This window comes from Myxocyprinus asiaticus, chromosome 43 (genome assembly GCF_019703515.2).
Source record: "Myxocyprinus asiaticus isolate MX2 ecotype Aquarium Trade chromosome 43, UBuf_Myxa_2, whole genome shotgun sequence".
Taxonomy (NCBI): Eukaryota; Metazoa; Chordata; class Actinopteri; order Cypriniformes; family Catostomidae; genus Myxocyprinus; species Myxocyprinus asiaticus.
The window spans coordinates 12,654,655-12,668,368 of NC_059386.1; the positions used below are offsets into that span (position 1 = coordinate 12,654,655).

The 13,714-nt window shown below is 38.5% G+C and overlaps 1 protein-coding gene across 1 annotated transcript in view; it reads left to right on the forward strand.

The window, feature by feature from the left end:
- LOC127434017 (signal peptide peptidase-like 3) overlaps positions 1–13,714 on the forward strand; it is a 46,273-nt gene extending 32,559 nt beyond the window's left edge. Inside the window, exons 8-10 of the mRNA XM_051686437.1 lie at positions 1,663–2,017; positions 2,359–2,468; positions 11,104–13,714. Of these exons, the coding sequence (XP_051542397.1) occupies positions 1,663–2,017; positions 2,359–2,468; positions 11,104–11,175 (537 nt within the window). The 3' untranslated portion in view covers positions 11,176–13,714. The remainder of the gene's footprint in view (positions 1–1,662; positions 2,018–2,358; positions 2,469–11,103) is intronic.

Genomic DNA, 13,714 nt, shown 5'->3' on the forward strand with positions numbered 1-13,714 from the left:
TTTTTTTTTTTTTTTTTTTTTTTCATTTTTTTTTTTTTGAATACATTTGCAAAGATTTCAAACAAACTTCTTTCACGTTGTCATTATGGGGTATTGTTTGTAGAATTTTGAGGAAAATAATGAATTTAATCCATTTTGGAATAAGGCTGTAACATAACAAAATGTGGGAAAAGTGAAGCGCTGTGAATACTTTCCGGATGCACTGTACCTGATGGGGCGATGCAGGATGTGATGGAGTGGAGAGACCCATGTTGCACTCCATCTGACTTCTAACCCTGTTAAACAGACACTCTCGTGTCGGTTGTGATGTGTAATCATTCCATTTGTGCAAATAGGAACACTGTAGTGGCACTGGTTATTACTGTTCTTTCTGATCGCCACCATATTTACCCAGCTATGACAACTTCAGCTTCGCGAACACTGAAGTGTGAAAAGGGTCCGTTCCTCACACAAAGCCTTTAGCACACAAGTCATATCGACTACTTTTATAATCCTTCAATGGTGCATTTTTGTCCTCTTTGGAGCTTGGTATAAATGATTAACCACTCTCTTTTTATGGAAAACGGAAGCTCTGACTTTCTGCTTTGAGCTCCTTTTGTCTTTCAGAAAACAAAACAAAAATGGGGGTTAATTCATGAAGAAATTTCAATTTTTGGATGAACTATTCCTTTAATTCAGCAAGTTGCGACATTGCTTGGTAATTAAGGCTGCGCGTTATCGCATTTCTAAAAATAAAAAATAAAAATTTAAAAACTATTTTATGAAGAACTATATCAGATGCTAAAGATAAAAAAACAGAATAATTAATTGCAGGCATTTTAGTAAATTTTGGTGGCATTTTTGCCCCAAGCCCCTCTTTAATTTCTGATCCCGGTGTGTGCATGCAGTGTGAATAGGCGGCAAATTTTGAAAAGAAAAGTGTGAGTACCCCATTAATTTTCTCCATTTATCATTTTAAGATTGTTCGATTACATGAGAGATTACACATTTCAGGAAGTTGTTTCTTTCTGTATCTTTCAACATACCCTCTTATGTTCATTCCTGGTTTCTTTTGTTTTTTTTTTGCTGCTACAATTCGAAGAGAGAGAGAGCATTGTGCCCCTCTCCATTTGAATGGACATCTACCACGATCTGTCACACACAGTATTAAAAAGCATCAAAACGTCATTTATTGATTCAGTTGCGTGGTGAAATTGTTAATTAAAAGTCTGTACTTCCATAGAACACAAAAGAAGATGTGGGGCAGAATGACAGTCTCGTCATTCACTTTCTTTGTATGAAAAAATATGAATGTAATGAAAGTGAATAGTGACTGAGACTGTGAGTCTCTTATATTCTATGATCTCCTTTTGTGTTCCATGGAATGAAGAACATCATACGAGTTTGGAACAACATGAGGGTGAGTAAATGATGAAAGAGGTTTCATTTTTGGGTGAACTAACCCTTTAATTGTATATCAAATTATTGCAACCCTAAAAACAGTCAACATTTTGGCTGAGCATCTCAGATTTGCATCCCTCATCCAAGTGCTGGCTGGCAAGAAGACCCTTTTGTCAGTGTCAAAAATCACTCCAAACATGCTTACTCAAGCTTGACATCAGTCCCTCTCAGCATCTTGAAACAGCAGGGCAAGCCTGACTCATCTCCCTCCCTCTTCTGTAGGTCTTCTTCTCCGCCTACATCTTCAACAGCAATGTGATGGTAAAGGTGGCCACACAGCCTGCTGACAACCCCCTCGACGTTCTCTCGCGCAAACTGCATCTGGGACCCGGCATGGGACGGGACGTCCCGCGGCTCTCTCTGCCCGGCAAGCTGGTATTCCCAAGCTCCACCGGCAGCCACTTCTCCATGCTGGGCATCGGCGACATCGTCATGCCGGGACTGCTGCTGTGTTTCGTGCTCCGATATGACAACTATAAGAAACAGGCTACAGGAGAAGTTCCCGGCACTGCCAACATGTCCGGTCGCATGCAGCGGGTTTCCTACTTCCACTGCACCCTCATTGGTTACTTTGTTGGTACGTGTCACAGTATATCTAAACATACCCTCCATTTGAGCTGGTGATTTGAATTGTAAATTATAGTTTGGATTGATCATGTTCTCACAATTAAGCACATTTAAGCACACAAATCCTTCTCATAATCTACCCTAAAAACATTTTTAAAACATGCTGTCTTTGCATTATTTAGGAGTCTTTTGATCTCAACACATTCTATTAAGGTGTAACACTGCTACTGAATAGCAAAATAGCAGGAAACACTGATGTGAAACTTTTGCTTTTGTGATTGACATTGATACCAATTTCCTGTACCATGCTCTGTCATCTTCTGGGCTTTTGATGTTCTATTCCTGTATCAGGTCTGCTGACAGCGACCGTGGCCTCTCGTATTCACCGTGCAGCTCAGCCTGCCCTCCTGTACCTGGTGCCCTTCACCCTGCTACCTCTGCTCACCATGGCCTACCTGAAGGTAAATCTGTGTGTAGCACCACAAAGTCTGAATCCGGAGGGATGCAAATTTCCTATTTCTAAGTAAAGTCAGTGTGGTGTCAACTTCATTTCCATGAATTGGAATTTATGTGTTTTTTCAGAAACAATGCAAAAGTGTACATTGGGTCATGATCCAGTTATATGAGCAGGGTGTGTGCTGTATCCGTAACACTCCGCTGCATTATTTATCAGCCCGGTGTGCTAACACACAAGCACACCTGTGTACGCATCTTCACATTCCTTCTATTGAAGCATCAATTGTACACTGGTTTCTTTTCACTGTCGCAGATGTTTTGTTCTGAATGTGTCGTAACATAATCTGATAAATACTGCATAGTGTCCATGAAATGTTGAAACTTAATTGTGTGAATATTTTCACATGTTTTAAGCCATCTAGCTACAATAGAGACCAAGTTTGTGGCTTTAATGGCAATTAAGTGCTGTTACAGTACATACATGGTCTTCCTGTTCTTGATAACATCATGTGATCACACAAACACTCATTCAACGTTACCCAAAACCATTAACACTAAATAATATTTAAATGTGTTAGGTGTGTTACTTTTATTCCATCATATTTTTTTTATCTAAATCAAGGACAGATGGTGTACTAAGTGCAATGCCTTTCAAAGTATATTTTACAAAATACGTGTCAGATGATTTTGTGTCACTCAAGTAAGGTCCAAAATGAACTTTTTAGCCCACCAGCCAAGTTGGTTGGTAGATGAAAAAATGTACGTGCCAGTCAGATTTCTTAGCGGCCTTATTTTTTTTTATTGCATTTTACTAATAAACAATACTCTATGCATGTTTAAAAGTGAACTGCAATTTTAAAGAGTTATATTTATTATTTATGAAATATTTAATAGCCAGATAGTCCATTTAGAATAATTTTTCAGATTATTCACTTATTACAACAAAACTAAATTTGTATTTTTAAGTACATGTTGTCATATGAACGATCAGTAAGTAGCTCTCATGAGCCTGAAGTACACACTACATAGTAGCAATTCTTGGGTTAATTGGAGTGAGTCAATTAATTCATTCAGTTCCAACGGATTCATAAAACTTTATATGCTAAAAAGAGCCGTCTCAAAGAGTAATTTCTTTGGGATTCGGTGTACTGGTAGTGCTTTATGTTTCATCTCACGCTGTAGATTCAGTAGCAGTGTTGCAGTATAGTAATACAGGAAAGACTGTCCGAGTATTTTAGTCCGGTTTTCTGTCTGCATCACCGAAATAATGCAAAACACCAAACTTCATGAAGAACATTCGGTTTTTATTATAATGCAATCATTACCGGAGAATTTGCGTGTGGTGGTGGGTAATTAAAACTTACTCACACATCCAATGTAAATCCAAGAGTGGTCATCCCGAATCCCGATGGCATGAACGCTCCTGTACATACTTTCATCTTGCATTGAGATGTACTGCTAACGGTACGTGCCCACTGGCGCGGAAGATATCCACCCAGCCTCACTCACCGCACCGCACCAGAGAACTGCCGCTTCAGGGTGAGTTTGTAATACACAAAGCCAGTGTGTTTTCTACTATTAGCTTTCAGTACATGAGCAATTATGTCATCTTAAATATGTGTGATTACAGTGGGAAAAATGGCAATTTAATTTTCAAATGCCCAAAGTAAACAGACCGTGTTGATTTTTAAATGTTTGCTTACCCAGCAACAGAATTGCCACAAACAATGCGTGCAATTATTATTTGAAGTCTGAATTAAAAGCACTGAATCCACCTTCGCTCACCACACACCAGCGGACACCCAGTGTTTGAGACTATTGATGAGCAGCCTGACTATGTGCTAATAAGTGCCATTCTTTGTATACACCTGCGTTACTGACTGTTCTGTAGGCCTACAGAGTCCCCTTGAGGACAAAACTAGAAAGTGTAAAACTATTTTACAAGCTGACAAACTGATAGAAAGCAAAAACCACCCACCAGAGTGGCCTATGACGCTGCAAAGTTCACCGGCCAAACAGACAATTTACCAGCATTTGGCGCTTGGCGGGTGTTAATTTTGGACCCTGCATTCAAGGTATGTAGAAGTACCTGTTGGATGTGAAATGTGCAAACCAAGAAGATAAAATCTTGTCTTCTTGGGTAAATAGAAAGCAGGTATGTGTGCATAAAAATAGAAATGGGCTAAGCAAATTAAGATTAGAGCAAATTCAATACAACAGTCACTAAAATTTCTGTTCTGTCTGTTTGTAAGCTCTGTGAATGTGTGTTTGTATGTGCATTTTAATTATTTGTGCTGTTTTGACTTGTATTGTGATAAGCGTAGCGGTTTTTTTTTAAAGGACCGTGTGTATTGTCCAAAGATAAATAAGGTCTTTTGTTGCTGGTAAAGGGATGGGTTGCATGAGGGTTGAATTGTGTGTGTGTGTGTGTGTGTGTGTGTGTGTGTGTGTGTGTGTGTGTGTGTGTGTGTGTGTGTGTGTGTGTGTGTGTGTCCGCACTTTTGAGTGAATGGGTGTGACCTTCATGCCTGTAAAGCTGGCTAATTATGGAAGGAAAGTCACACAGGTTTGTGCTTATGTTGAACACTTGTGTTGTTTAAGGATTTGTGACTTTGAATAGTGATGGTGTTGGTTGTACAAATGCAATAGAGGAAGTGTGACAAAGTAAAAGTACTCAACTGAAGATGACAAAGTAAAAGTTTGTGTGTGTATAAAGGAAAAGGTGTGAACTTCATGTCTGAAAAAAGGACTAATTACAGAGTAGTATGTAAAGTGTATAACAATGTTACACTTGTAATTTATACATGTGTAGAAGAACAATATTGATTGATGCATCCTTGTTTTTTTTTTGTTTTTTTTAGCTTTTCTAAATATGAATGTGTCATGATAGTCGCATGAAGTCTTGGGTATGCTTGGTTTTTCTGTGCACTATTATGTCTTAAACGTAGTGTTGCATTCTGTCCTTACAAAGGGTACACTATTGACCGTGAGCCTGTACGGACCCATTCAATGTATTTGCACTAAGGCCACTTCCACACTAATAGAGTTTTTGGTTTGAAAACGCATCTTTTTCTCTACGTTTTGGCCTTCCATCCACACTGAGATGGCTTTTTTGACAGCAAAACAAAGCTTTTCGAAAACACTCTCCCAAGTGGATACATTTGAAAACGCTGTCTTCGCGTTGTTGCGGGGACTGGGAAAATGGAGATATCTGAAAACTATGATGTATTTGTTGTCATGTGACGCACGGTTGATCCATTCAACCCAAAACAATCAAGATGGCGGCCCACATTGTGGCCTTACTGTGCCTGTGATTCACTTTGATAGCATTGTTAAAGATAACTGTTACTTTGTGCAACATTCACAATGTTTTCAAAGGTGACGCAAAATTTACTAGGAATTGCTGTCCGGCCACGAAACACAAGGACAATTGCATTTCATCCTGTACATGGAATGCTGATTTTCACAAGCGCAGTAAGGGGATTTAAGCATTTCATACATTTTAGTCTGGATGAGCAACTTGTGGAAAATGGCAGTGTGGGCGGAGAGTGTTTTGAAAACGAAAATGCCATTTTCAGATGTATCCGGATTAATGTGGACGTAGTCTAAGACTGCTTTATGATACTCAGTACTAAATGTTTTTCATTTTAGTTCGTTTTGAGGTGAAATGTTATCATTTTGTTCTTGTTGTGGCGTTCCGCAACCTCCTTTCCGTTTATATTGGTTCTTTTTCAAATGAAAATACTCAAAGGACGAGTGATGTACCAACTGCATTGTTTTCAGAACTCATAAGAAACAAGTGACCTGGTCTGGAAAAACGAGCTCAAAACAAGGGAATTGCCTCACCCAAAATAAGCGAAAATATAAGCAATTTTTTTTTTCCCATGTGGGGGAATTGTCAAGCATAGAAATCATATCAAGCATAGTATACAGTAGCCTATATAAAATAATGTCTTTCCAATAAATATATTCTTAATATTAAATTTATTCTAAAAAATTTCAAATATACATCTGGCCATCTAAAATCAATTGTGGGCACTTTTGGACTAAATGTCACCTTATGCAAATAATTGTATTTAATAATTGTTTAATTATTTTATTTACATTTTTAGTTTTAATGACATATCTGCTTCTCAGTCAAAACCCGGAAGCATCAAATCTGTAGAAAATATTCCATCATGTTAATGTAGAGCCTTTAGAAAATCTTGTATCAAATATGATATGCACAGATTTATAGGTTTAATTAACGTGCTGTGCTTTAGCTGTTAAACAGTTTGCACATTAAAGAAAAGTCTTGGAAAAGTTGTGTCTTTAAATTCATTCCCTTTAAAGCAATGCTGCTACAGTCATGCACATGTATACAGACATCTTTGGCCATTACCTTGCACCTCGCTTTGTTTTTTGAGCATCCCGCCATGAGCACTTAATTTAAGTTAGCAAAGTAAAAATAGTAAATGGTAAACATGTCAAACTCCATTCACTCCCATTTCAATGCATCCAAATGCGGGAGACCAAAAATGTAAGCTCATGCGAAGAAATTTTGCATTCCGCTGCATACCAAAGTTCAAGCTTGGTAAACTCTGACCAGCAAATTTAGTGGAGTAGACGTGTGACCAATAGAAGATTAAAACATTGCACACTGATCTCTACAAACAATACAATTTAAAGCCACGTGTTTTTACTGTTGCGGTTGAAGTCAATTTTGAAAATGTAGTCTTGCACATCTCTACTTCTAAATATGCCAATGCCACTGAAAAACAAAGACAGTCTGTCGAACCTTGAAGTGTCCTGAGCAAAATGTCACACTGATCTCTTCCTGTAATGCAGCTGAACCAGCAGCAGACCAACTGACATTTACTGTAATAATCAGTGCATGACTGAATGTATCAAAATATGTTGGTAATACATTCTTTAGGTCTGACATATGTATAGTTTAATACTTGGCTAATAAAGCCAATAAATATGCAAGAGTGAAGGACACTGGGACATTGTGTTATTATTGTGAAAGCCTGTTCTTATCACACACCAGTCGGTTCACATGAAGGCATGTTAGAATGAGAACATGAACATTGTCTCCTAGTTATTTTATACAGTATTTTTTATTCGTCAAACAAACTCATGATCAGAGATGGTAGACAGCAAATGAGATTTTTAGTTATTATATAGTAAATGCTGCAAACTAATAAATTCCAAGGAAGATAAAATATAACAATTCATAAAAAAATAAGATGGCTAAACACAAAATGGACCCCATCACAGCCTATGTGAAAAATTAAGTTTTTGTTAATATGACAATAGAAGGCTAAATATATCACAGCTCTTTATTTTTTTATTTTTAGAATGAAGTCATTAACCTATTTCTATTGTGGTCCTTGATATTACAAAATCATAATATTACCTGCCCTGCGATTTAACAGAATTATTTTTTTATTTTTGTTAACAATTTTTATTGATTCCATATAACAAATAAATAATAAAAAATAAAAAAACAGATAAAAAATTCAAATTATATACATTTACAACCTTTCCCCCTGAACATTAACTCCCCACTTGACACAAACAGGCACCCCAGTGGTCAAATGCCAAAACAGTAGAAAATATTTAGAACCATAAAAAACAAAGTATACATTCAAAAACAAAAAGGTTGCAGCAACACACATACAAAACAACAAGTCTCCCTCCACTGCCCCTCCCCGAGAGTCTTCCAAAAAGTCTAAATAGCTGCCCCATTTCCTGATGAACAAATCTATGTTGCCAGCATTCTATCTGCCAACTCCTCAAATGCACCACCCTGCCCATCTCCGCATACCACTCACGAAACGAGGGTACTTCAGCCGACTTCCATCCCCTAAGGATGACCTGTCTGCCTATCTAAATACCAGCCAGGACCCAATTCTTCATGCATTTATCCCCTACATCAATGACCGCCCCATCGCCTAAAATACATTGTCTGGAGCAAAATGAAATATGAGTTCGCAATACGTCACACACAAAACTCTGAACCTTCAGCCAAAATTCTTGGATCTTAACACACCACCAAAAACATGGGTTGTGTCTCCATCTTCTGATTGGCATCGCCAGCAGGTGGGTGTGTCTTTAAGACCAAGCCTATACAATCTAGAGGGGGTCCAGTAGAATCGATGTAAAATCTTGAATTGCATAAGACGCACCCTTGCATCTTTAGATGCCGACTTGATGTTTTTTAGAATCCTAGCCCACACTCCCTCCTCCAATACCAAGTTTAAATCTTTCTCCCATAATCTGTTGATGGAAGATAAAGCTCCATCCCCCAGACTCTGAATTAGCAGGGAGTAATACACTGATGCCTCATGACCTTTTCCAAAAGCAGTAATCACCTCTCCCAGAGTATCTGCCGCTTTAGGGGGGTGTATGCTACTCCCAAAAATAGTTCAGAGCAGATGGCGCAGCTGTAAATACCTAAAAAACTGAGATCTGGAAATCCCAAAATGCTGAACCATCTCAACACTCCACTCTCATATAGGTCACCGAGCGTATTAACCTCCCTCACAATCCACTCTGACCAGCAGAAAGGGGACTTATTAATACATCATTTTGGGTTCAGCCATATGCTCGAGGCAACATTTAAATAAATGTCGGATTAAACACTCTGGACACTTTTATCCATACCAAGTGGAAATGCGAGATAACGGGGTGTAACTTAACTTCTCCGGTTAGTTTGATAGAAAGGCTTTGCAATGGTGAAATAGGGGCAAGAACTTCCTGTTCAATACAAAACCAGGGAGGGGCTCTCTCAGGTGGAAGCAATCAATGAGCCAAATGTCCGAGACCGAATGCATAATAATAAAACAAAATCTTGGGTAGGCCTAGCCCACCTTTGCGTTATGCTATTTTATGCTAAGCTTGTAAGCTTCCCTTGGTAGAAGGGCTGTGGTGTGTTGTGATGTGTGCGTCAATGTAATAACATTGTCCGGGAGGACACATTACAAAGGTTCCACCCTTCCCAACATGTGTTTGTTGTATTAGTGGTAAATGTGTTAATCACAATTAAGAAAAATAAATGCTTTTTTTAATCACATGCATTAACACGTTAATTCTGACAGCTCCAATAATTAGGATTTTGGCTGTGTAATCGCAGAACTATAAATGCAAACCAACGCGTTGGCCACTACGAGGGGCCTACGCCATAGGTTCAACGGAGAAGTATAAATCAGCCTTAAGTTGCTATGGCGATAAACCCCTGCCTACTCGAGACCAGTTGAGTTTCCTCAAACTAAACTCAAACTTGCCACTGAAACAGATTTTGTGACACAGGCCAGGGGTTAGTTAGGGTTAGGTTTTGTTCAGGTTTGCAAACTTTTTAGAGACTCACGAAAACGTTACACTCAGTGTATAGTAGGGCTGAAAGGATTAGTCGACGTTACTGATGTCGTCGATGACAAAAATTGTCTGCAAAAATTTCCATTGTCGAATAGTTGTTTGATCTCATTTAACGTAACATGAGATCATATGAAACTCTAATGATGGCACGCGTGAGCAGCACTGCAGCTTTCACCTTACTGAGGAGAGGAAGAAAACAGCTCACAGTCCAGATGCACTCTGAACTTTCCAAACAGCTTCAGGTGATGTAGATCGCAAAGTATGAAGGAATTGTACAAAAATGCAAAATAAATAAATACAAAAGCACTCTCGTTGTGGAATAAGTGGAGCTGCCGCCCCGCTGAAGCAAAACTTGCGTGTCGAGCATCTTTAAAGGAAACACCACAGTGTTAAATCTTAAGTGCAGTTATATTTAATGCGTTATAGCTTTAATAAAGTTCAAATAATATGCAGGTCATGTAAGTAACTACAAACTCCGAAACTGGCATTTCTGTGCAGTCAGCGCCTCTTCTATGAGTTGCGCAAAGTGTCCCAATCTAATGGGGACAGACTGAAACTGAACCCGGCTGAGGCACACTGTCGCGGGGACGCTCATCCCTCAAGCGTGCACGCTTAATGCAGCTAGATTATAACGTGATGGCTCGTGACTTATTGAATCATAATATATATGTCACTGTGTGTTTATTATCATGAAGAAAATTGGCAATACGCAGCTTTATTAATAAGAGAGAGTTTGTTTTTTTGTGAGTTAAAGATGGATTGAAGTGAACAGATAGGTGAGAGAGTGTAGTCTTTGCCCCATTATACACTGCAACAAAATACATTTCTGATTTGTTTTTGTTTTGGCTTGTTTTCCAATATAAATATCTAAAACTCCTTTAAAACAGTGTACATTTACTTTAGCAGCTTTACTGCAGAAGAAAAAGATTTTATCTGAGAATGTTGAATATAATATAAAAAATACAAATATTTTAAAAACCTAAAAATCCTTTAAAAAAAGATGCATTCACCTGAGAAGCAGCATATAAGATATTTACACTTGCTTTTAGAGATTAGATCTTGAATATAAGTATATTTTGTCTTTACTGCACTCACAGAAGTGTAACCATCATTCTAATAATCATTAGATTAATCAATTATCAAAATAATCATTAGTTGCAGCCCTAATGTATATTTCTGAAACCAGATTCTGTCTGCAATTTTTTTCTGCAGTGTGTCACCCTGTCACATCGCTCCTGTTGTGAAGTGGTGTTAATCCTGTCTCTCTCTTTGTCTCCACAGGGGGACCTACGGCGCATGTGGTCCGAGCCCTTCCACGCCAAGGCCAGCAGCTCACGTTTCCTGGAGGTATGATGCTGCTCCAACCAGCACAGATTCCGCGCCCTAACCACCTACCAGAGAGAGAGTTCGGAAGAGAGGAACTAAACTCGTCATCCCTCATTCCTGTTGTCATCAGCCAGCCAGCGGATGAACAGCCGTATGCGGACTTCACTGCCAGAAGGATTGAAGCGCTCCAAACGTCTCTATATTCCTCATTCCTTACGTTCTATAAATCCTGTGTCCTGATCCACAACTGGCAATTCAAATCCTGTCTTTTTCCTCTACCTCTTTTCTTTCTCAGCTCCATTCTATCTTCAAGCTCGTCACTACATCTTTCTTAAAGGAACATTTCACCCAAAAAATTTTATTCTGTCTTCTGTCAACCCGTATTAGGTTTGGAACAACGTGAGGTTGAGTAAATGATGGCAGAATGTTAATTTATGAGTGAACTATCCCTTTAAACTCTCTCTTTTCCTTCTTTGCCCATCACCGCTTCCATCCTACAGAACTTAACCACACTTTACCGGATCGGTTGTTTTTGGATGTGACCGGAGCCTCTTTGAGCTCCAAATGTGTTTCCATTTTTACCGTTCGGCACCATTATGGATTTACAGACTGAGATGTTTTTTGTTTTTTACTTGTCTAAACGAACCGTGGACGAGGAACGTCGATTCCGCCACAACTGTGGGATGACGATTACCCTATAAGGGACCAGCACACAGTAGAGGACAGCGATATATTTTCCCCTTTACTTCTTTCTCCCTTTCTCTTTCCCCTTCTGATAAATCCCCCACCCCGCATCCATCCCTGTCCCTCCCCCCCAACAACCTCCCCACCTCCTTTGCAGATATATGTATTTTATTTAGAAAGATTTTATTCTTGGCATTTACAGAAATTATGCATTATAAATTGTGGGGGCCTACAGCTCTATGTATATATGTGTATACATGTATTAGGTTTATCATGTTGAGGTGCAAGTGTGCGTGAGTGTGTGAATGAGGGCAGCAATGTGTGTTTAAAGAGGAACTATGTCATTTTTCATTGCTTTTAGATCTCGATGGAGTCTTAGCCAAATGAAATGACAGGCACATGATGGGAAATGTTTTTGTTTGGTTCTTTCAGTCCACTTAGGTCACTTTTTTGCCTAATGTACACATCCTTTTCCATAAGACACAGTGGGAGGGCTCAGTGGTTCAAAATGTGTGTACAGCTTGACCATATAAGAGAAGTGTTTGTGTGTGTTTGATTGTGGTTGTGTAGATGTATGAATGGGGTCTTGATGGGCTGTTAACAGGACAGTTCATCCAAAATGAAAATCATATACTCCACATCATGTTGTTCCAAACCCATATGAATTTCTTTCTTCTGTGGAACACAAAAGGAGATGTTTGACTGAATGTTTGTCATGGTCACTTTCGCTTTTATTGCAATTTTTTTTCATATGTGACTTGAGACTAATGTTCTCTTTTTGTGTTCAGCAGAAGAAAAATGGCCTGTCTTATTTTACTCTAATATCAAAAGAAACAAATAAGAAAATATATTTTGCAGATAGAAAATGAAGCCTGTTTTTAGGGCCTTTAAGATTTTTTTTTTGTGATGTATGACATTATTTCCATGATGATTGCGCTCATTTTAGCCCCAAAAAGATGGTCATTTATGATATTCCCGTTACCGCAACATGAAAAACTGTGTTTATATATCATAGTAGTACTCCCTTGTAATGCCTTTCATTTTCACTGATTTTCACTTTTTAAAAATCATCTTTTTTACTGAAATACAATAAAAAATGTCTGTTACAGTAATGAGATTAATCATTACCGTTGGGAATAGTAAAAGTAATTATCCAAACGCATTGCGGTGTTAAAAAAATTTGGGGGTAAAATGTGCTCATGTGTCCTGAAAATAATGTCACAGTGCAAAAAATCTTAATGATCCTTATTTTCTTTATGCAAAGTATAATTTCAATATTTTTTTTTTATGATTTGGGGTTAAATATGTCTTGACTGGTTTTGTGAGAATCATCCAGTAAATGATGACAGAAGTGTAATTTTTTTTTGGGGGGGGTGGCACAGTGTTGTAGAAAATAATGCATTTTGCTGGCTCAGTCTGTAGAGGTTTGCTTCTTTTCTTTTTTTTACCTGTTACCTGGTTTTTAATCTGTTAGTCGTCTGGCCTTGCATGTCAATTGTACAGCCTGTCATTCTTCAAAGCTGCGTTTCCAGGGCAACCGCGATTGTGCGACACTCTAAAACTCTGAGACACAGACGCAGTGTTGTGAACGAAGAGTCGCACAAGAGAATTAATATAACGGGAGAGAGAGGCAGAGGGGCAAGGAGACTGGACCGCTTTTAGACAAACACTGGCAACATGTTGCCTGAATATTCAGTATAAACGTTTGCCTGTTGGCAGTGGGATACAGTTAACCTGCATCATGGACATCTTGGCAACAAACCTACACCCTGTCCCTCTGCCACCCTTATAGACATTACAAGGAAAAAAAAAAGAGAACAATATAAATGACGATCATAGTGATTGCATTGAAAATAAACAAATGTTTGTTGTTTTTATGGAA